General features: G+C 48.0%; 1 protein-coding gene and 1 long non-coding RNA gene across 2 annotated transcripts; one reads left to right on the forward strand and one right to left on the reverse strand.

Annotated features, from left to right (window-relative positions):
- LOC110348765 (uncharacterized) lies at nt 1-18,798 on the reverse strand. The gene is made up of 3 exons (XR_002394292.2): nt 10,269-18,798; nt 8,251-8,326; nt 1-5,156 (listed from the first exon to the last, which is right to left on the reverse strand). It is a non-coding gene; the product is annotated as an uncharacterized LOC110348765 (long non-coding RNA).
- On the forward strand, nt 17,539-20,840 carry LOC101710293 (chymotrypsinogen B). Its single transcript, XM_004842840.3, has 7 exons — nt 17,539-17,656; nt 18,782-18,885; nt 18,993-19,072; nt 19,181-19,259; nt 19,350-19,530; nt 20,076-20,209; nt 20,623-20,840. The coding sequence occupies exons 1-7, from the start codon at nt 17,605-17,607 to the stop codon at nt 20,782-20,784; spliced, it is 792 nt and encodes a 263-aa protein (XP_004842897.1). The 5' UTR covers nt 17,539-17,604; the 3' UTR covers nt 20,785-20,840.
- The last annotated feature ends 1,541 nt before the right edge of the window (nt 20,841-22,381 follow it).

Consider the following 22,381-nt stretch of genomic DNA (forward strand, 5'->3'; position numbering starts at 1 on the left):
CCACCCCCACCCCAGTCAAAATGAGAAGACACATAAACAAGTCTCAAAACCAAACTTCCAGATCAGCTACAGCAATCCCAAAGGGAAATGAGATGGAACACTCTGATACTCAACCACGTGAACTCCCTGAAATGGCAGCAAAATAGTATCTGGAAAAAATGAAATCAGAAATAATTTCTCAGATAACAGCAGAGATTGTGCCCATAGTGCAAGACATGATTAATAAATCTAGAGAGGAGCTGAGGAACATGATGGAATCCCAACATAGGAAACAAATGGAATCCATAAAACAGAAGCAAACAGATTTCCAGGAAATTAAAAACTCCATTGAAAGTCTACACAGCAGAATGAGCCAATGTGTGGACAGAATTTCAGATATAGAAGATAAGATTGCAATTAGTGACCAGGAAAAGAAAAATTGGATCAAAATTGTAAGGGACCACAAGAAATCAATCCAGCAGCTGCTAGATGATGCAAAGAAGAATAACATAAGACTGACTGGAGTCAACGAAGAAACAGGAGAGGGTGAAGATGACATAAAAAAACTGTTCACAGAAGTAATGGCAGAAAACTTCTGAAGCAGGGGAAAAGAACTTGACATACAGATAAGTGAGGCATATAGGACTCCAAATAGCCTTGATCAAAAAAAAATCTGCACATAGATTGTTCATATTCCAGAAACCCAATAGAAGAACAAAATTCTACAAGCAGTTAGAGAAAAGAAACAAATCACATACAAAGGAAAACCCATCAGAATCACAGCAGACTTCTCAACACAAACTCTCAAGTCAAGAAGAGCTTGGAGTGATGTATTTCAAATTCTAAAGGAAAACAGCCTCCAACCCAGATTGATGTACCCTGCAAAACTATCTTTCAAAATTGATGGAGAAATAAGATACTTTCATGACAAAGAGCACCTTAGGAACTTCATGAATAACAAACTAGCACTCCAAAAAATCTTAGACAATATCCTAGGAACAGACAATGAGGATCACAACCTCAGGAAGCATAGCAGAATGAACCCATCAGGTGCAACAAGAAATTAAATGTAGAGGGAGAGAATCCAACAGAAAGAAAAAGTCATGACAATGATAACACAATATGTATCAGTTATAACCATCAATGTTAATGGTCTCAATTCACCAATCAAAAGAAATAGACTGGCAGAATGGGTCAAGAATCAAAATTCAACAATATACTGGGCTTTGCTCTTTCTGGGCCCAGGTTTACACACCCTGCCCTCCCTCTGATGACCCTAAAGTGGGACATCCCATCACCCATTCAGCTCCCCACATCCCCTTATTTCCCAAGTCTGTGCCCTGCCTATCTGCCTGCTAAAGTTGCCTGCCTTGTGCTCCACAGTGTGGCTCACTCTGATCACCATGGCTGCTCCCCACTACGCCCACAAAGATAGCTGGCAGTGGAGGTGGAAATGGAGGTAGGAGGGGAGGCTGAGGCAAATGCTGCAGCGTTGTGTCCAGAGAGGCTCTCCTTAGCATTCCCCTTGTTTGCCTTGCTCTTGACTGAGCTCAGGCACAGGTGCAACTTGGCCCATGTAACCCACTCCAGGCAAGTGGCCACAGGAAAAAGAACAAAAAGGCGGGAGTGGAGTTGGGGAATGGGGAATGACAAAGGCTCCAAGTATGGGTTGTGGCATAAACTAAAATAATAGTTGTTTCCTGATCAGACTCATGAGAGAAATGCCCAATACATCTGAGGGTGCACTCTCAATTAAAAACAACTGTTTTATGCTTGTCTGTCTATCTATTCATTCTGTGATAAGTGGTTATAATACCTATAGCTGCTTTGTTTGAGCTCAACAACTTCTTTAGTTGCTCTTTTTGAGATTTCCATGGTTTATATAGGTTTTGAGGACAGCCAAATATATTAAAAATTTTGGATGTACAACTTAAATTGGCTTATACATAGAATAACACTCAAGGCATCTCAAATGCTTGTGGTTCACATAGCTTAAGCATGGGCTAGCTTAATTCAGTTAATAAAAGCAATGATGCCTTTAAATTTAATGACATGTTTCCACCCAGGTTGACAGCCAATCAAAATGATATAAAAATTGGTTTTACAAATGCAGTGCCTATTGATGTTGGTATAATATAATTTAAGTGTTTTCATTGACACTCAAGATCAAAACCTGAAAATGGGACCAAAATCCTCTAATGGAAAAAAAAGACTTAAAAGTTAAAATTAAAGCACACAGCTTCTCAACTGTCATGTGCCTGTCTGACTATATGGTCACCATTCTTGAAAGAGTATGGATTACTGCCTTGCTTTTGCTGCCTCTGGAATCCCATTTAGGTCTAGACAAGCAAATTCATTTCTAAAATTTGTGGGCTCACCTGGGAGATTCTGTGCCTACAAGGACACATCTTACCCCATTTTAGGTGGCCTGATCTGCCTGGATACTCCATCTCCTCACAGAAGCCATAGAACACCTGAGACCATTGTTTTGAAGACAATAAAACTGATCCAGGGGAGATAAAACAGACACCTGAGGTGTCTATACAAGCCAAGGCAGAAAAAATGGATGATAGGCGCCGGGGATTTAGCTCAGTGGTTCCAGGGCCTGCCTCACAAGCCCAAGGTCCCGAGTTTGATCCCCGGTACCAAAAAAAAAAAGAAAAAATGGATGATAAGTACTGCCTCTTGGTGGGCAGGATATTTTTAGAAGACAAGTGTGTGACTGAAACATGTCCTGAATGAGTCTTAAATACACAGGAAAAGAATTCAGGGTACATAAGGAGACTCCATTGGGGTGAGGTTTAAATGGTATTATTAGTGGAGACATAAGAAAGGCTACAAGAGCCCTTGTCCAATTCCCAGGGGAGAAAGGCACATCAAAAATGCTTGATCCAAATCCATGAATGAGTATAATGCTGATGAACACTGCTAGTGTTTGGAGGTTCAGGGCAGGATTTTGTGGCTACAATTGGACTTCTTGGTGAGATGGGACATGTCCTGTCTCTTTAAGAGAAAGTAGGAAGCAAAATATCATGGTAGACATCTGCAACAGGGCAGGTTGGGGCTCAGCATGATGATGTAGGTAGAAACATGCAGCAGGCAGCCGGGAGGCTTGGCAGGCCTCCCCCAACCCTGACAACATTGGCCTTGGAAACAAGGGATCTCCTGCATCAGGGGATGCCCTGGGATGTGAAGAATATCTCTCACTCAGTCTTTCTTTCCCTGCAGAATTAGACCACCAAAGTTTAAGAAAGTTTAAGAAAGAAGCCTTTAATCTCAGAATTCACAAAAAATGTCCACTATAGCAGTTAAAGGAAACTCAGTCACAGCACCTAACCAAAAATGGGGCATAAAATTTCTAGGCCTAGGGGAACAAAGAGAGGGAAAAGAAATGCTTCCTTGGGCATTGCTCTGGATAATTTGCCAGACATAAACACCATTTCCCACATATACAAAAGCTCTAAGAATGTCCTTTAATTATTGACAATAGGGTTACACAGTATAAACCATCTTAAGAGGAGTCTAACTTTTACCACAATTTCTATATAGCTGTGATACTCATTATTGCCAGCTTCATGGTATATTAAATGTATTCATGATTTCCAAGGGTACAAGTCTTCAAGGATGCAAAACAGAAAAACAGGTCATCATACTTGTGACTTCATGCTATAGTTGTTTATGATAAACTTTGTTTTAGCCTCAAGCATCTGCTTTCCCTTATATGTGTTTGTTATTTGTGATATGATGTGCTTGTCAATCCAACATGATATAGCCAGCAAGATGATGCAATGATTTTTCAAGGCTTGTGCTTATTTTAAGTGTATGTTATGTAGTTGTTACAACACTTGGAGATGCTCAAACACAGTGCTGTCCATGCAATGTCACTATAGAGACTAGAGGTTGGACATTAATAATCTGTATTCATGGACACATGCATTCTTCTTCAATGGCACCCTGTGAAAGGATGATGAATTTGGGTAAAGGTTCATTATGTCAAAAAGATATTGAAGTTACTGTACACTAACATAGACTTTTAAATGTGTTATAGATACAAAAATAAAACCAAATCGTTCTTGTAAAATTATGTCATCCTGATTGTTATGCTAAAAGGTTATGTTGCCCTTGATCTCAAGTTTTCTCTGTAAACCTTTATTGGTTAATATTCTGCAGGGATACACCTTCTAAGACAACCATGTAAGGAAATACCAGTTCCTTGGTCATACTATATATTTCATAGTGCTTTGTATCTAGATAAAATAATATAATTAAACCTATTGATCTTCTGGATGTTCAACAACTGAAGTTTGAAGACCAGAGCTAGAAAGATAACTGGGCTAAGAGGACAGCCAATATTTTGGGCCTGGCCCTCCAAGGTCAACAAGGATCCAGGACATAAGGAGACCTTTGTACAGATTGCTACCACACTGATGAGTGACCCAACCTCCTGAGCCAGTAGATTGTTGGATCCTAAAGGACAAGAGTCAACCAATGTACAGTGGGATACAAGGAGAGTCACAAAAATGAAAAACATCTCCCATGCTTCCATGGTAAGCCAGTGGTCAAGCAAGGCTTTAACCTATCCTGCAGGCTGACATGGACTGACAAACTAAGAGGCTCTGTACATGGTTCCCAAAGTAATGGCTGAGGAGACTTAACAGACATTGATATACATAGAGGGGTAACTTTTGATTAATACAATTCCCACTTTAACTTGGTCTTGGACAACCTGCAAAAAAAGTATAACAAAACATATATAAAAGTAATAACAATATAGGCTAAACATAGTCTAACTCCTCTCCTGGCAGTTTTCAGTCACACCTATAGACAGGCCTAAAAGCCAACTGGCTACAATTGCTACTCTAACCCCTTAAGAGCAATGTCTGGAAGCCATTCCTTCCACAATATGACTTTCCATTGTAATGCTCATGCTTTGGTCATAGTATTTTCAAGCTTGAATATCTCTTGGTTCAATTTGTATATTATCAGCTAGAGGCTACCAAAATCCAATTGAGCATGTAGACAGAACCCACAAAAAGGTGCTAGATTTCTTTTGCCAAGGCCCATTGGACAACCCACCCTCGTACATACCTCCATCCAATGCTCCCTAATAATGACCTCATTCAGCATGAAGATGCAGATTGGTCATTGCCCAATTCCCCACCAGCAGTTGGATGGACCTATCAGAGGAGGAAATGTAAGGGAGAATGAGAGCCTTATTGGGCTTTCTGGCAAATCTGGACTAGAACTAGTTAAAGCTTTGGTAGAGGAAGTAATTAAGAGGACAAACAGAAAAGCTGATAAAGGTTAGTTGCCCCTGCCCAACTTCAATAAAATGCAAAAAAGACGAGGGGTGGTCATGAGAAAAAGGACTCTTCTTTAATATATAAAAGCACATACACTACTACATTTCTCTCTCTCTCTCCATATATATATATATATATATATATATATATATATATTAGTCCCACTCTAGGGCCACTATAACACTGCACTAAATCACTAACTCGACTTTCTAAGTAAGGCCCCTTCTAACCAACCCACAAATCTAGACATAAGCCCCTTGATAGGACAAGAGAAAACCAAATAAAGCCCAGTTGGGAATGTGCACCTAGTGGAGGGCATGGGGTTAAGATCCTGGGGCCTGGGATTGATCTATGGCCACCCAGGGAACTAATTGGGCTATAGCAAGTTCAAGTAGGGGGAAAGGCCCTGGGATTCAGTACAAGCAGTTGGGAACAAAGGCCAATGGGTCCTGCCTTTTTCCAGAAGCTCCCTACCCAGAGTCTTACCAGGATAGCTATCTCTCTTATCCACTTTTCTCCTTTTCCAGTGATGTTTTCTCCTTGCCTTAAACTCTATGTCTTTAATTCATCACTGGTACTGAGTTTACCATCCTGGTGAGGCGCTCAGACAAGGGAGCAGAAGAGCGGTGGTGAACACCCCCAGACTTGACAGAAACTTTGAAAGATGGATACGCTCCAGCATGGTGCAGGTGGTGCACACCTGTAATTCCTGCACTAGGGGAATTTTAAGCAAGGAGATTCCAAGGTTGAGCCCACCCTGGGCAATTAAGCAAATGGAGAGGAGGAGTTGGAAAAAAAAAAAAGACTAGGGATGTAGCTCAGTGCAAATCATCTGGGTGAAATCCTCAGCAGAGGGTGGAGGATGCTTTGGAGAAAGGACAAAGCTGAGAGTGATTAACTGGCATTTAGCTAACACAAAGCACCCTTTATCTTGTGTAGCCACAGCCCAGAGAGCTGAAGAATAGGCCTGGGATCAAACTTTTTAAAATTAATTTAATTGGTATAATTTATGATCACATTCATCAAAAGGAATTTGTACATGTACATGGTATATCTTGATTCCTCTTTTTACCCCAATTCCCTCCCCTCCCTTTAACCCTCCCTCCAACTTATTTACAAAAGCTTTAATTCTATTTTTTTCCTTCTTGTTCCCCGCCCCCAACCCTGGGGTCAAATTTTAAGAGAAGCTATATTGGCCAAAGGATTAAACTCAACCAAGATGGGCTAACAGTCCCAACAAAGTTGGGCCCAGATAGATGAGACACAGACCTCTGGGTTGATGCATGCTGAAATCTAGAACTCAGGAGTACCCTCTTCCCCATCAAAGTCCAAAGATCCCACCTTCTTGGAAGGCGATCTAGGGACCTTCCTCCTAATGCCCAGCAAGTGCCTGCAGGGCCCTCACACACTCTCATACTCACAAATTTCCCCTTATAAAGGGGGTTTGAGACTGAAGGCATCTGAAATGGGGGCCCAGGACTGAGAAACTGGGCTGAGGATCCTACCATGGACAGTTCCTCCAACCTGCTGTGCACCATGAGGGGTGGGTATCTGTCCCCTTCTGGGCTCACAGTCCTAGGACATGAGTTGGGGCTATCTTGCTCCTGAGGTCCTTGCTCTCATGGCCTGAGTCTGTGGGAGGAGTGGACTGGGGTACTTGGGGACAAACCCTTGGCTGCCCAGGCCTGGGGGTGGCAAGGAGAACATGAGGAGGGGATGGGCTGTGGGGACAGATGTGGAGGGAGAATAGGGTTGAAGAGGGTTAGGAAATGGACTTGGAAGGTAAAGGAGCCAGGTGACCCCTCTCCCTGGGTTTATGGGGAGAATGGCTGAGTGGGTGAACTGAACTAAAACAAGAGAGGGGACAGGGGTGTCTGCTTACATTTGGCATAGCCAAGCGGTGGGGGACCTGGAAAGGTACCAGAGTGGTGTGCAGATTGGCAGCAGATGTGAGGGGAGGTAGCACTTTGGGTACCAAGGGGAACTGGGACCCTACCAGGTCACAGACTTGTGCCCCTGGCCCTGTTCCCATTTTGGTGGTCCAGCCTCCTCCTCACAAAGTTGCTGCTAGAAGGGTACAGAGCACCAGGGAGGGCTCTTCTGTGTAGCACATTTCACTCTGAAGCACCCTCACCCTAAGAACCTAGTGTCACCCTAATCAGGTGGTCTTGGGCTCTGAGCAGCCACCATGGAGAAGATTCCAGAGCTTGACTAAAGGAGAAAGTATGGGTGGGGCTGGTCCTGGGGCTGCTGTGAGGGAGGAAGTGTTTTCACCATGTTCCACAGTCCAGGCTGCACACTGCGCAACTCCAGGAAGTGCCATCCACATGGATATGAATGAAATTCTGCAACATGGCAGCTCTGAGCAGAGTCCCTTTCCTGCTTCATCTGCTGAGGCCAGCAGAGATTTCATTAGGAGCCCTTTCTCCCTGACTAGTGGGCAGGCAGGGCCTGGGAGGACAGAAGCCTATTTGAGACTTTCATTTCTTTCTCTCCCTGACAAAGCTCTGGCCTGGATTGTTGATCGAAGGAGCCCACAATGGGAAGGGAGAAGGTATGGGCAGAGCACAGGAGGTCAAGCACAGAAAGAAGAGACAACACTGGCCCCAACACAGATTGTCACATCAGTGACCAGGCTCCCCTGAACTTCCTGCTCTGGGCAGTGGACACAAGGGGCTCAGCCACCTGCTACAACCTAACCTAAACCTAACCCTAACCCTAACCCAGTGAGGCCTTGGAGCAGTCAGGGCACATATCTCTGGGGGATAAGCTTGTGTCCTCTGGCCTGGTACCTCGGCAGTCTGTAGGACCTGCACGGCCTCCTCATCAGAGCCCTGGTCAAACTCCCCAGCCACCACTGTTGGATGTCCTGGTACAGAGACAGGAGGGTTTGGGGACAGGATGTGCCTGCTCCCCTTTCAACCTCCAGTCCCTGGAGCTGGAAGCAGAGCTGGGTCTACCTGCTTACCTGACCCTGCAGTGGGTAATGATGACCACCAAGGCTGGGGTGATATGGCACTCGTGCAGAAGTTCAGGGTTTTATCCTGGAGAGAGGAGAGGAGGAGAGGGTCACAGCTCCACTTGGGCAGCACTCTAGCCCGGCCAGTAACCCCGGATCCCTGTGTACCTACACAGATATCTGCCAGTTCCAGGAGCCAGGGACAGCATCCTTGCCATAGATGATCCTAGCCAGGACACTCAGCACAGGTTAGATAAAGGGGACTCCACTGGCTGGGTGAAGGGTGGAAGCCAAATTGATGTGGGCCCTTCAAGTGTCAGCTCCTCTATCCCAGCCTCCTCCACACCTACTCCAGCTCAGCTCCCCTCTCCACTCCTTTTAGAAGTTGGTCCTGAGTCCTGCCCAGCCCTGGTGTCCCCACAGGCAACTCAGTGTGACCTGTGCTGGACACAGGGATACAAGGGACTTGATCTCCTCTGCACCCACCCCCCCCCCCAGCCTGGACAAGCCAAAGGGGCTGCGGGAGGGAGCAGCAGGGAGGCCGGGCTATGTGGCTGTGACCATTGGCTCCATTGCTGCCTGGCTCAACTGCTGAGCTCAGAGACTCAGTTTCCTCACGCAAGAAATGGGGATCTTACAGTTGTCACCCTCTCAGGGCTGGTATAAGGACACAGGACAGATCAGCAGGCAAAGTGCTTGTTCTGTTCCTGGCACATAGTAGTGCTCAGCGAATAGGCGTTTAAGTGGGCACAAAGCCACTGCTGCCCACAAGGTCATTGCTGACTGCTCAGAGGATTTCCTGTCCCCTAGACTTGTCCTCCCTGTACCCCACATAGGGTGCAAGGCCTCCACACAGCTAGGGGTGTCTGCCTCCTCCCCTGGCTCAGCCCTGCTGGGTGTGGGAAGGGGAACAGGCTGGGGGTGCCACATTCTGAGGTGGCGTCTGGGCCTGGGAGGAGAATGTGGTCCAGTGCTGTCCTCTCTGGGTCCCCACTGTAGATATCTGCTCTGAGGGGTTGGTGACTGCCCAGCATAACTGGGAACAAGAGGAGCAGCCTTCCTGCCTCTGCTCCCCAGATGCCTACCAAGGGCAGTGCCTGGCAGGGCCCAGCCACAAAGGAGCCCATGGCTCTGCAGCCACGTGGTGCAGGTGGCCCCCAGAGCTCCCCACTATATATATCCTGCATGCCATGCGTCATCTGAGACCTTGGGGTGATGAGCCCTCCATGGCCAAGTGCCCAAGCAGACAGAATGTGGCAAAGCAGGGCTGGCACTGCCCCTGGGATGGCAGCAGCTGCAGCCCACACCTAATCACAGGGCCCAGGGCAGAGGTGGGACTGAACAAATGAGGGCCTTGACCCAGGGCCTTTCTCCACATCCCCCTCTGGAGCCCAGCCTCGTCACTCAGGGTCTGGGGGACATGGAATTTATTGGGTCTGTTTGTTGTTCAGAGACTCCTGGGTAGTGAGGTCAATCAGAGAGCAGTTTGGGGACCAGGCCTTGCCCTGAGGTCTTGAGAGAGGCCAGGGAGGCTCAGGAAAGGCTCCATCATGCTTCGTGGCTTTCACTTGGGCCAGGGCAGAGTGGATCTCAGGGACAAGCTGCCCATTCACAGCAGGGCCTCTGGAGTTGGGCCTGTGGACCATCTGACTAAGACAGGTGTGATGATGCTCACCTATAATTCCAGAACTCAAGAGGCTGAGGCTGGAGAATTGTTGTTAGTTCCAGGCCAACCCGACACACATCATGAGTTTGAGGCCAGCCTGAACTGCATAGTGAGACCCTGACTCAAAAATAAAATCTGAGTGAAGCATGGGAGCCTGGGGCAAGGAGACCTGGTTCCTGCCTCTCTCAGCCTCTGGGATGTGGGGAGCAGGGTAAAATTTGGGGCTGAGGCTGCCAAATACAGGGCGAGTCCCCTGAAGGCCCAGGAAATTGATACTCCGAGTCCAGGTTTCATTTCTTTTGCATTGGGACTAGAAGGTTGTGGGGTGAGGCAACTGTGGAGCCCTGGGCAGGTTACTCACCTCTCTGACCGTTTCTCACTCTCCAGTTCGGAAGGTTCATGGTTCGGGTCCCAAACGACAAAGTCCTTCCTGAGAGCACTAGGAACAGGTCTCACACATCATCCGCACTGTCAGCCTTTATACTTGTCTTGAGTGAATTTCCTGTTCATAACCTGTGCTCATTTTAGAAGACAGTGTAATGACACTGGTACGACCATACCAGAGGCAGTGAGGCCTCTGCAGGAGCCCATCCCTTAGGGACAGTTCAGCCGTGCTGCCCACCAGCTCACCAGGCCCTCCTAGAATAGACCAGAGAAAACCACAAGTCCTGCCTTTGGGGGTGACATGGCAGTGGGGAGTGGGGTCTTGGAGGAGGAGAGCCCATTTTAAAAAAAAGTCAAATACATACCACCACCAGCTAAGAAGTTATATCATTACTTTTTTTTTCTTTTTTCTCAGTACTGTGGGTTGAACTTAGGGCCTTCTCAATTTGGGGAAGTAGCCAAGTACATCATGGAGGAGGCAATGTTCAGGTCATGGACAGCGGTAACAGGTGCCCGGGCTCAAGGGCAGCAATCAGGATGGAGTCCAGCAGCTGATGCAAGAGGGGCCTATCCTGTGGACCAGGTGGAGATGGGCAGCTCTGTGGGTGCTGGAGCCTACAGCCAGCACATGCTAGGCAGTGGGAAAGCACAGGTGCAGGCATGGTGGGGCAGGCTGATCTTTGCATGGGAGAGGAAGACAGGAAATTAGGTTTTGGATCTGCAGGACCAACAAGAATCCTGTGCACATGGAGAAAATCCCTTCCTGGGTCTTTCTTTTGTAAACAGTTAAAGCGTATGTAGCTCAAAGCCTTTTGGCAGTACCAGTAACCCTAAAACCATTACCTATTCAGATAGAAACAAAATATTTGTCTCCCTGGAAAGGTCCCTTGCCCTTTGGCAGTTTGTCCCACATTTCCAGAAGCAGCTTCTGTTCTCAGTTCTTTTCCCATAGATTAGCTTTCGTTTTGATTCTTTAAAACATTTAAGTTTGCTATAACCCTATCAATTGGAAGGAAGGCCGAGGAAGAGGAATCCAAGTTCAAGGCCAGTCTGTGTTACATAGTGAGTTCAAGGGCAGCCTGAACAACATAGCAGATCCTGTCTCAAAAACTTGTAGTTCTCCTGCAAGTAGAACTTGTAGTTCAGCCCTGCAAAGTACTGGGATCACACTTGATGGGCTTTGTGGAAAGTGCTTGGGTCCTGACTGGGTCCATTACTTCATCAATGGAGTAATCCTTTTATTGTCAATAAGCAAGTTAGATATTTTGTAGGCAGTTAGACAGGGCTGACTCTTGAGGAGCCAGCATGGAGAACATTTGAGGACCCAACATGAAGGACAATTAAGACATTCACTGAAGGCCAGCATTGTAAAAAGAAACTGCTACACCCAGGAACTTCCCCTAGGGATGAATAGCACTGATTGATATTCTAAATAGGTTTCAATCACCTGGGTAGGGGACCACAGCCTTAACCCATCCCTTCCAGGAAAGATCCTTGACCCATCACTTCCATGAAAAATCCTTGTTCTGTCCTTGTATGCTTGCTACATGACTTGCTGCCCCATTGGATCCCCCATTTAATCAATATTACCTAAGTGACTATACTTGTCCTAATCTTATTGGTTGATCATAATTTTGTCCCACCTCATGTCCACCTTCCGATTTCTCATTGGATCAATACTACCTAAGTGACTGTATTTGTAATTTCACTAGTTGACTACAGTTTTGTCCCACCTTGAACCTGTCTTCCCTCGTGGCTTTGTTCCATAAAACCCCCAAGAAACAGGGTTCTCAGGGGAACCCACTTTCCAGTCCCCTTTCTGACTTTCTTAGACATAAGCTATCTTTCCTTAAATAAAATTTTCCTACTCTTAGCCTCCATTGTTCCTAGAATTCATTGTTCTATTTCAGAGAACAAACTCATGTTTCAGATATCTAGCAGGTTTGAGAGTTACATCTATTCCCCCATATCACTTTTATGAGATCACAGTTTGATGGCATTACTGGGGTGATGGAGAAGAGATAGGGCCCAGCTGAAGGAGTGGATCATGGTGCTGTGACCTTGAGGACTGCATCTGGTCCTCAGCCCCTTCCTCTCTGGCTCTTTCTTGCTCTGCTTCCCAGGTGCCATAAGCTTAGCAGTGTTCCTCTGCCAGGTCTTCCACCATGATGTTTCTGCCTCCTCACAGATCTAAACACAACTGAGTCAGGTGTCCATAGCCTGACTCCATGAGCCAAAATAAGCCTTTCTTTGCTATGTGATCCCAGGGCCAAAATGCTAACACAGATACGCTCATAGAAACTACCAAATGGTTTTCAACAATGCTTATCCAGTTTCCTTTAATAGCAAAACAGAAGGATTAGATTCCTATGCCCTATCTGAGTGTAACTCATTCTGAGAGTCGCCTTCATGAAATTTCCCTGCTCCTTCTGAAAGGCAGAGAACTTCAAGACTGGGCACACACCAGGAGTTGGGACTCCAAAGCAAGGTCAGAAGTATAAATCAGAGATGTACTTGGGAGACCTGCCCAGCACAAGAAATGGCAACAGGAAGGGAAGAGACCCAGAAGCTACATCCCTGCCCAGCCACTCCCTGGAGTGAGACCTGGCGTGAGGGTTGTGCATAAGAGCAGGCCTGCCCAGCATGGAACCATCGGAGGGGACCGAGTCATTGGAAGCGGGTCCCTCCAGGACTGGCACTGTTAGGACTGTGGCATCTTCTGAGACATGGAACCCAAATGCCTTAGGTAAAAGAGGCTGAGGCAGGAGGACTTCGAGATCAAGCCCAGCCTGGGCAACCTAGCAAGACACTGTCTGAACCATAATGTTAAGTGAAATGAGTCAGACACACAAGCTTCAATATCGCATAGTTTCTCTTATAGGAGAAACCCAAAGTATAAATAAAGAGTAAAATAAAAGAAATAGGAAACAGGGTGATGGATCTTTTGCAAATGGGAAGGGGACCAAGGCACAGAGGGAGGGGGAAAGGAGGGAAGGGTAAGGGGATGTAAAAAGAACTAAGGTGTGTTGTATATGTGTACCAACTCCCCACAAGGAATGTAATCATTAGGTGCTGCAAACATGCACCTATAAAAAAATAAAAATTAGGGCCAGGGATTTAGCTCAGTGGTTCCGCCGCCTGCCTCACAAGTGGAAGGACCTGAGTTTGATCCCCGGTACCAAAAATAAATAAATAAAAATGAATTAGCTCAAGGATCTTAACCACAACAAATAATGCAATCGAAGTACACAGACCTGGTTGCTTGTTATTCAAACCCATCCTTTCTGTTTCAAACCACCTACCAGTGAAGGGTCATTTGAGGAAGTAAGATAAGACTGATGGATGTCTGCAGCTCCTGGTGACCCCTTTCTGTAGGGTCAACAGAGTCGAGACATCCATGCTCCATGTAGTTTTGGATCTGAAATGTCCCACAAGGGCTTATACACTATAGGATTGGTCACTAGTGTGTCATTCTATACTGGAACCTTTAGGAGGTGGGGCCTTGTAGAAGAAGTGGAGTCATTGAGGCCATGGCTTGGCTTCGCAGCTGCCCTGAAGTGAGCTCTGCTGGGCCACTTTCACCCGACAATGATGCTCCACCTCACCACAGGCCCCAAGCAACCATGAACTGAAATTAATGAAACCTTGGGTCAAAAAACCTTTCCTCCTCCATTGATTGCCTCAGATGTTCTGTTACATCAATGGAAAAGCTGACTCACCATCCCTGAAGGGGCAGATGCAAACAGGACAACACAAGGAGTGTTTATGTAAGTGAAAGCTGGGTCAAGGGGATCTGTAGGATGGTTGACCACAGTGGGGAGACAGATTGTGGGCTGACAACACAAGGGGGTTGTTCTATTTCAGAGAACACAAACTCATGTTTCAGATATCGAGCAAGGGTGGCAAGGGTGGCCTGGCAGAAGCTAGGCCTTTGTGGCCATAAGACCCAGGGAGAGTAGGCAGGGTCTGATTCTGCAGAGCTTGCTACAGCAGGAAATTGCCACATCCCTTGTGAGTGGTGGAGACTGAGGCAGGCAGGGGATCCTGGGAGGCTGAGATGTGCCATGGTGCAGGCTGTGGGCAGGGGAAGCTACAGATGGGGGAAGCTGCGGGTGGGGGAAGCTGTGGGTGGTGAAGCTGCAAGTTGGGGATGCTATGGTTAAGTGGTGGGGACTCTGCAACCCACATTGAAACTGGGATAGGGAGGGATCTCCCCACTTCCTCCAGGGGAAGGCATGCCCGACTGCGGTATTCAATGCATCATCTTGGACTCAGAAACCCCAAAAGTGCTGGCAGCCTGCACTGGCAATTCTAGCCTCCAGTCTGGAAGAAATTCATTCTTTTGGTTATAAACAGCCCTGCCCCTGGGGTTCAGCTATGGCTGCTCATGCAGCACTTGGATGCAGGCTAATTCCATTGTGGGACTGTGAGAGGTGCTCCAGGATCCCTTCCCTGGGTCCTGAACTGGAAATGAGGGGAAGATGAAGGAAGAGTGTGGTTCTGCATCACCTGCCGGTCACTGGGGCACATGTTGCTGGGGTTCCTCTTCCTATTGGGCTCCCTGGGCTGCTGTTGATAAAATTTGGACATGTGCTTTTATATGCAGTCTGGCCATGTGCCTTTAAATTTTGAGCCTGTCTCCTTCCAACTTGAAACAAAGTCTCAAGGCAAAGGTTGTGGGTACTGGGAGATATCAAAAATTTTGAATTTTCCAATCTATTACTGGGCCTACTCGTTAAGGGACTGAGGCCACAGCAGGAGTGTTAGGGGTTCTGAGATTTGATATCTTCTCGTGAGGTCACCATCCAGGCTGTCACTGAAAGGTTGTTTTTCTTCTTTTTCTTGGGGGGTGGATATTAATGGGGAATAAACCCAGGGCCTTCACACTGAGCTACATCCCCAGCCCTTATTTATTTATCTATTCATTCATTTGTTCATTTATTTATTTTAAATGTTCAGATAGAGTCTCACCAAGTCACTCAATCGCTCAGGCTGGGCTTGAGTTTGCAGTCCTCCTGCCCCAGCCTCCCACAGGGCTTGTGTTACAGGTGTGTGCCACCAAGAGTGGCTGTCATTGAAAGATTTATGTAGGGGACGACTGGGTCCTTCCCAGAGTCAGGCTCCTGGGGCCACAGTACGGAGATAGGAAGACAAAGGACAGCAGCACCATTATGATTTTTTGTCACTTAGACCATTTCTGTAATCAAATGCCTGTACAAATGTGGCTAAAGAATGGGCATTCACCTTCCTTCCAGGAGCAGCAACTTGAGGTAAGCAACTGCTTGGCAGCACATGACCTTGTGGCTCAGGTGAGGGTCTGTCTTTCTTCTGTGGGCTCAGGATGGTGGTTGAGCTCCACATCGCTGTGGGGCCATGTTCTGCTCCCCTTTCACTGCCCCTTTGGGTTTGTATTGATCAGTGTTCATTGACTAAGAAATGGGAGTGCTGGGCCTCCCCATAAGCCTCCTCCACGTGGACAGGAAGTGGAGATGGCTGGGGCCAGGTGGTGGCACAAGGTGTCCCTTAGTAATATCAGCACACAGCCATGGCATGCAGCCTTTAGGGCTGGTTTGAACAGGGCCTGGGCTGGGGCCAAAAGAAACAGCTAGGTATGAAAGACACAGCAGCAAACACACACAAATGCCAGCCTGCTGTCCCTAGCCCTGCCACTGCTCATCTTGAGCTTTCCTTCCCCTGTCCTGAGCCTCCCAGGGACAGATTCCGTATCTTCAAGTCTTCAAGGAGTTCAGCTCTCACAGTGGACAGAAAGAGCCCATGATTTCAGGCTGCTTTTGTTTTCTGCTCTGGAAAAATCTTCAAGGCAAGGGAAATATAATGGGTGATGGGAAAAACTTGGCAAACCTTAGTATTTCAATAGTCCCCTAGCCTGGAACAGAAACATAAATTCCTTGTGCTCAGAGCCCAGGCTGCTGCTCGATGACACACTGACAGCTACCACATGAAAACAATGTGGAAAAGCCACAGTACTGATTGGAAAAGCAGCTCTAGGACCATGGTCTCCAGGATAGGGGTCCAGGACGTGCAGTACACTGACACCTCTCTGCATGGCCACCACCAGCCGGAGCTTCTGCTTTCGGTACAGGCTGACGTCATGACTCCTCCTTGTTGAAAGACACAGTACTAATCTGAACTTATAAGTTAAGGACAGAGGAAACTTCACAATGTACTAAGTTCAGATCAACAGCTTTGCCCTAACAAGCCCAGTGCCACTGTTCTGCTCACCTGGACCAGGTTTTGCCTGGATGACATTGGCCTGGTGATCACAGAGCCTGAGGCCTTAGAGAAAGCCTCAGTTCACTGACTGTGTCTCTCTGTCACTTACCTAGACACAGCAGGGCCTGTGTATCCCACCACTGTCAACATACCCTGTGCATTGCAATGCTGAGTTCTGTTCTCATTGGTTTGGTTTCCTAATCTGTCATTACAGCTGGAAACAGTGGAGGATCCCGAAAATACATGCTGCCCCCACTTCCTGCCCTTGTGTCTGACACAACTGGCATGTCCTATGACAATTAAGAGTTTGTTCTGTTATTTTGTGGTGTGGCACCAAGGCCCCATTTTATAAGAAACTAATGCTTCATACAAAGACTGCTTCCTTTAATTGTGAAGGACCACAGAAAAATTCCATTAAGCACTGGCTATACATGGGTGTGTGGCCTGGCATTGGCTTTGCCATCCTGAGGCCCAGGCCACTCCACTCACCCTCCCACACTCAAACTGCTTGATGGGCTGGGACAAGATGACTCCCTGTCTATTTCCCATCGTCCACACAATGCTTTGCTTTTAGATGAGCATTCATTGAACTACTCTTCGCTGAGCCCCTGTAGCCAATATTCAGGGTCCTGGGCCAGCGCTGCAGAATTCTGAGTCCCCAGCCACCAGTGGTGGGTCTCCTCGGAACCCTGAGGGAGCGATGCCTTTAATTCATGGCTGCAAGGCCTCCCTGAGGTGCTAGGGACAGCAGGGTCTCTTGCTTAGCCTGCTGGCAAAGGCTGTATGAGCCAGGTTCTGCAGGGCCCAGTTTCCTGGCTTGGCATGGGTCTTGCTCATGCCATTGTCCAGGCTATGTGGTGTGGGTACAGGGCAGCTGTTCCTTTCCCAGGAGTGGTGAATTTCCAGGCTTCAAGCCAGCCTGGCTGAGAGAGGGGATTGGCCCCCACTTATCACCCAAGGTCCTTGGATAAGAAGGGGTGGCCCTCAGGCCTCCCTTGCTGGGCATGGTTTAGGGGATACTAGTAGACATAAAAGGGGCCACAAAACAGGCAGACACTACCTTCCCTGACAGCAGCATCATGGTCTCCCTTTGGCTTCTGTCCTGCTTTGCCTTGGTAGCAGCCGTCCATGGTGAGTGCTGGGACATTGGGCCACCAGGCCTGGAGAATGTGGGGAGGGGGCCTTAGGCCTTCATGACCCCCACAGCCAGGACCCACAAGATGATCCTGGAGCTCTGTCTCCAACCAGAGGTGAGCTCCTTGGCTTCACCCAGTGCTGAGGTGACCTAAGGTTGCAGGAAGAAGGTCTTTCAGGGGCTCTCAGATTCCTAGCTTCCTGCAAAAGGAGTGGAAGAGACACACCAGCCCAGCCTTGGTTGGTGGCTCCAGAAGCACCTGTGGGCAGGGTAGGAGGTGACCACAGCCCTCATGAGGCTTCTGGGAAGGGTTTTATTTATTGTGCTGGGCATGCATTGAGCTTGTTTATTAAATTAAGAAAGAAAGGCTAGGGTTGTAGCATGCCCATGTAATCCCAGCACTCTGAGAGGCTGAGGCAAGAGGATTATAAGTTATAGAGTCCACCCTGGGCTATTTAGTGCCTTAGTGAAACCCTGTCTTCTCAAAATTTAAAAAATGAGAAGTGGGGGATATAGCTCACTGCAAAGGCCCTGAGTTCAATCCCTAGTATCACACACACACACACACTTAGGAAAGAAATTTAAAAATATAGAAAATTAGATGACATCCAGGTGTATACTGTCAAGATTTAGCAGATCTGGGCTGGGGATTTAGCTCAGTGGTTTCGCCACCTGCTGCGCAAGCGCAAGGGCCCGAGTTCAATCCCCGGTACCAAAAAAAAAAATCAAAAAACAAAAAAAATTTTTTAAATTTATGTAAATAGCATTTTACTCTGCCTCAGTTTTACACCGTGCTTTTTTCTACTCATAATTTTTAGATTTATCCACATGGAGATCCAGTTCTTACATTTCAATATACTCTCTGTAATGTACTATGTCAATACCTGACTTCTCTCTCCCTGCTTTTTTGCTATTATAAAAATAGATTATTGTGGTTTTTTATGTTGGGCAGTACCAGTCTTCAGTGAAGGCCTTCAGAAAAATAGATAACTGTGGAATGGGGATCCTGATCTGAGCTGGATGCCCTGTGGTAGAAACCAGTAGCTCTGGAACACGGGTAGGTCAGGGCCAGATTGGCTCCAGGCCACACACATTCCTCTCCCACTCCTACCTCCAACCAGGCTGTGGAGTCCCTGCCGTCCAACCTGTGCTGAGTGGCCTGGCCAGGATCGTCAATGGCGAGGATGCTGTCCCCGGCTCCTGGCCCTGGCAGGTGTCCCTACAGGTGAGCTAGGGATCCAGGGGATGTGGAGAGTAAGAGTACCCTGGGAGGTTGGCCAGGCTGGGGGGCTACCCAGGCAGTAGCTGTGACCCTCCTTCCTTGCTCTCTAGGACAAAACTGGCTTCCACTTCTGCGGGGGCTCCCTCATCAGCCCGGACTGGGTGGTCACCGCTGCCCACTGCGGGGTCACGTGAGTAGATAGCCCAGGCTCTGCTCCCAGCTCCAGGGTCTGGGAGCGTAGTGGGTGTGAGAGGGCAGTGCCCATCCTATTCCCAACCCCTCCCTTGTCCGTGCCTAGAACATCCGATGTGGTGGTGGCTGGGGAGTTTGACCAAGGCTCTGATGAGGAGGATGTCCAGGTCTTGAAGATCGCAAAGGTACCAGGCCAGAATACAGCAGCTTGTCTCCCTGAGATATGTGGCCTGGCTGCTCCACGTCCTCATTGAGGTTGTGGTTGTCACCCTCAGGTTTTCAAGAACCCCAAGTTCAACATATTCACCGTGCGCAATGACATCACCCTGCTGAAGCTGGCCACACCTGCCCAGTTCTCCAAAACCGTGTCTGCCGTGTGCCTTCCCAGTGCCAGTGATGACTTCTCTGCTGGGGCCCTGTGTGTCACCACTGGCTGGGGCAAGACCAAGTACAATGGTGAGTGTGATGCAGCTTTCCACTGCAGGAGCTGTCCCTAGGCTTGTGGCTATCTAGGCAGCAGGAATCCTCAGATGTGATCCAAATGGCTTTTTAAAAATTAAAAATCTATAAAATACCTGGGCATGGCAGCATATTCCTGTAATCCCAGCACTCGAGAGGCTGAGACAGGAGAATGGTTGCGAGTTCAAGGTCAGCCTAGGGAACATAGTGAGATAAGGGCCAGCCTGAACTACATAGCAAGACCTTGTCTCAAAAATTTAAAAAAATATATAAAATATATAATTATTATATGCCAATTAAGACAAAGATAAGTTTTAAAAATCTATCACACACAAATAAACTGAGGGCTAATAGAAGTATACTTGACAGGAAGCTCCTGAAGAGAGCCCTAGAAAGGAGCAAGAGGGCCCTCAGCAACCTGCCCATGCCCCCCTGTAGTGCCTTCAGCAGAGACATCTCTCCAGGCTTGGGGGTTGGAGTGGGGATACAGATGAGGGTAGGCTGGGAGAAGGGCCGTGAAACCACCCCTCCTTTCCCTGTAGCTAACAAGACCCCCGACAAGCTACAGCAGGCAGTCTTGCCCCTGGTGTCCACTGCCAACTGCAAGAAGTACTGGGGCACCAAGATTACTGACGTGATGATCTGCGCCGGGGCCAGCGGCGTCTCCTCCTGCATGGTATGGTCCAGGCAAACCAGGAGGGACACAGGGACCCTGCATACAGGCCTGGGCTCCCCCACCCTCCCTACTTAGAAGGCCCCATTGGTGCCAGCAGGAGCTCCAAGGAAGCCCTCCCTCTAGGCCTGAGCTGTGCTGCCCACGGTGCTCAGTCCTCACCCCAGCCCCCGGAGCACAGGTCCCAGGGTATGAGAGGCAACAGCCAGGCTTAGACAGGGGAGGCCACCTGCACATGGTGCTCAGGAGTAGACGGCAGAGCTGGACTGCATGGCACCCAGATGGAAGTAGCTTGGGTAGTGCCACTGTGCCCATCCTTGTCACTTCTCTGCCCCCTCCCTGCCTCGGCCAGCCTAGGCACTCTGGGCCCCAAAACCCCTTTCAGGCTTGCAGTCAGGTCCTGTCTCTCCCTGCAGGGTGACTCTGGTGGGCCCCTGGTGTGCCAGAAGGACGGAGCCTGGACCCTGGTAGGCATCGTGTCCTGGGGTAGCGGCACCTGCGACACCTCCGCTCCCGCTGTGTATGCTCGTGTCACTGCACTCCTGCCCTGGGTTCAGGAGATCCTGGAAGCCAACTGAACATATTTCCTTGCCTCCTTCTCCAAGGATCCCTAATAAAGTCCTCTGTCCAGAAACACTGACTGCACGCGTCTCACTGTGTGACCCACGGGGACATGGGGCTAACTGTCCGTGTCACCAAGTGTGCCATTAGTTCCCTCACCAGGCCGTAGCTCTCCTCTCAGACAGCCAAGGTCCTTCTGTGTCCTCCCCACACAGAGTCTACACCCCACCTGCTGGAGCAGCTGCACCCCCAGAGCTCTCTGGGAGGCTGAGGCCCTGCCCAGCTCTGCAGTCAGCAGCCCTGAAGGGTCAGCAGCACTGGGACCACAGCAGCTTCTAGTCAAGGCTTCTGCCTCCTCCACAGGCTCCAGTCCCTTTCCCTGCCATCAGCCTCCCGCAGCCAGTGCCCTGGAACTCGCCTTCTCCTTCCATCCTGTCTGCTTCAGCCCCAGCCCTGCTCTCACTGCACGCAAACTCAGGAGCAAGCCCGGCCACCTTCAATCCAGCTCCAATGTCCCCGCAGCTCCCTATCCTCCTTAGCCTCGGTGTTTCCTGCGATGGAGGAGATGGCTCTAGAGGCCTGAGCACCCTCAGGTCTGTCCCTGGCCAGGCGTGGGTGGAGCTGGCTGTCTCTCTTTGCTGAGGTCAGCCGGCCTTGGTGTTCAGAGCCTGCACCCATCAATCCTTTGAGGGACTGCAAATGGGGGCATCTCAATTTTGACATCTTTCTCCTTATTACCTCAGATATTCCATAGAGCTGCCTCCCCTGCTTTACCATTTAAATACCCAGGGGTACAGTTCATATAGAACAGTGATGGTGAACCTTTTAGAGCCTTCAATGATACAAACAGCCTGCTATGGCACATGTGCCATACGTTCCCCACCACTGATACAGAACAGGCAATTTTAAAGCAGTTTTCTTTCTATATCCAATATTTAAGAGAACGCTTTTGTTTACTTTCATCCTTCAGCAGTGCGCCATTAAGTTTTCTTTTTATGTTTTAGAATCATTATGATCTTGTGGATTTAGACATGTTTCAGGATTTTGATCCATTGTATTATCCTTACTGAAGCTCACGTTTTCCCCCCTTCAACCAGCGGGAGCTTCTCTGGTGGATTCTCACAATGTCAGTGGGGCCCACATAGTTGTTCATCTCTTCCTTCCTCTTCATGAAACCAGTTCTAAACTTACATCTGAAGTCATGTCTGGATCTCTACCTTGTAGTTGTTCCTATAGTATGATGAAGAATTTGTTGGAGAAAATTCTCCCATTTTTAGGTTATCATATATATTTTTGTAGTTCTGGGCCTCCCAAATGTTAGACAAGCACTCTCCAGTAAGTCTCGTCACCGGACCATTTTTAAATTTTTTATTCTCAGACCATATTCCTTAATTGCCCAGGGTAGCCTAAAACTTTTGATTTTCCAAGTAGCTGGGATTATAGGAAGGTGCTTTTTCACCTGGCTATCTTCATTCATTTTGATTTTCAAAAAGTCACCTATAATTTTGTAGGATATTTGTGCCATACCATGTATATATGTACATATGTCCATTGCCTGCAGGGTTTCCTTGAGAGGTTAGTGTTCAGAATTCTTGTTGCTTTTCAAAGATTTTG

The sequence above is a fragment of the Heterocephalus glaber genome, unplaced genomic scaffold (genome assembly GCF_053883595.1).
Source record: "Heterocephalus glaber isolate CG9 unplaced genomic scaffold, H.glaber_assembly_v1.0 deba00000071, whole genome shotgun sequence".
NCBI classification, from domain to species: domain Eukaryota; kingdom Metazoa; phylum Chordata; class Mammalia; order Rodentia; family Bathyergidae; genus Heterocephalus; species Heterocephalus glaber.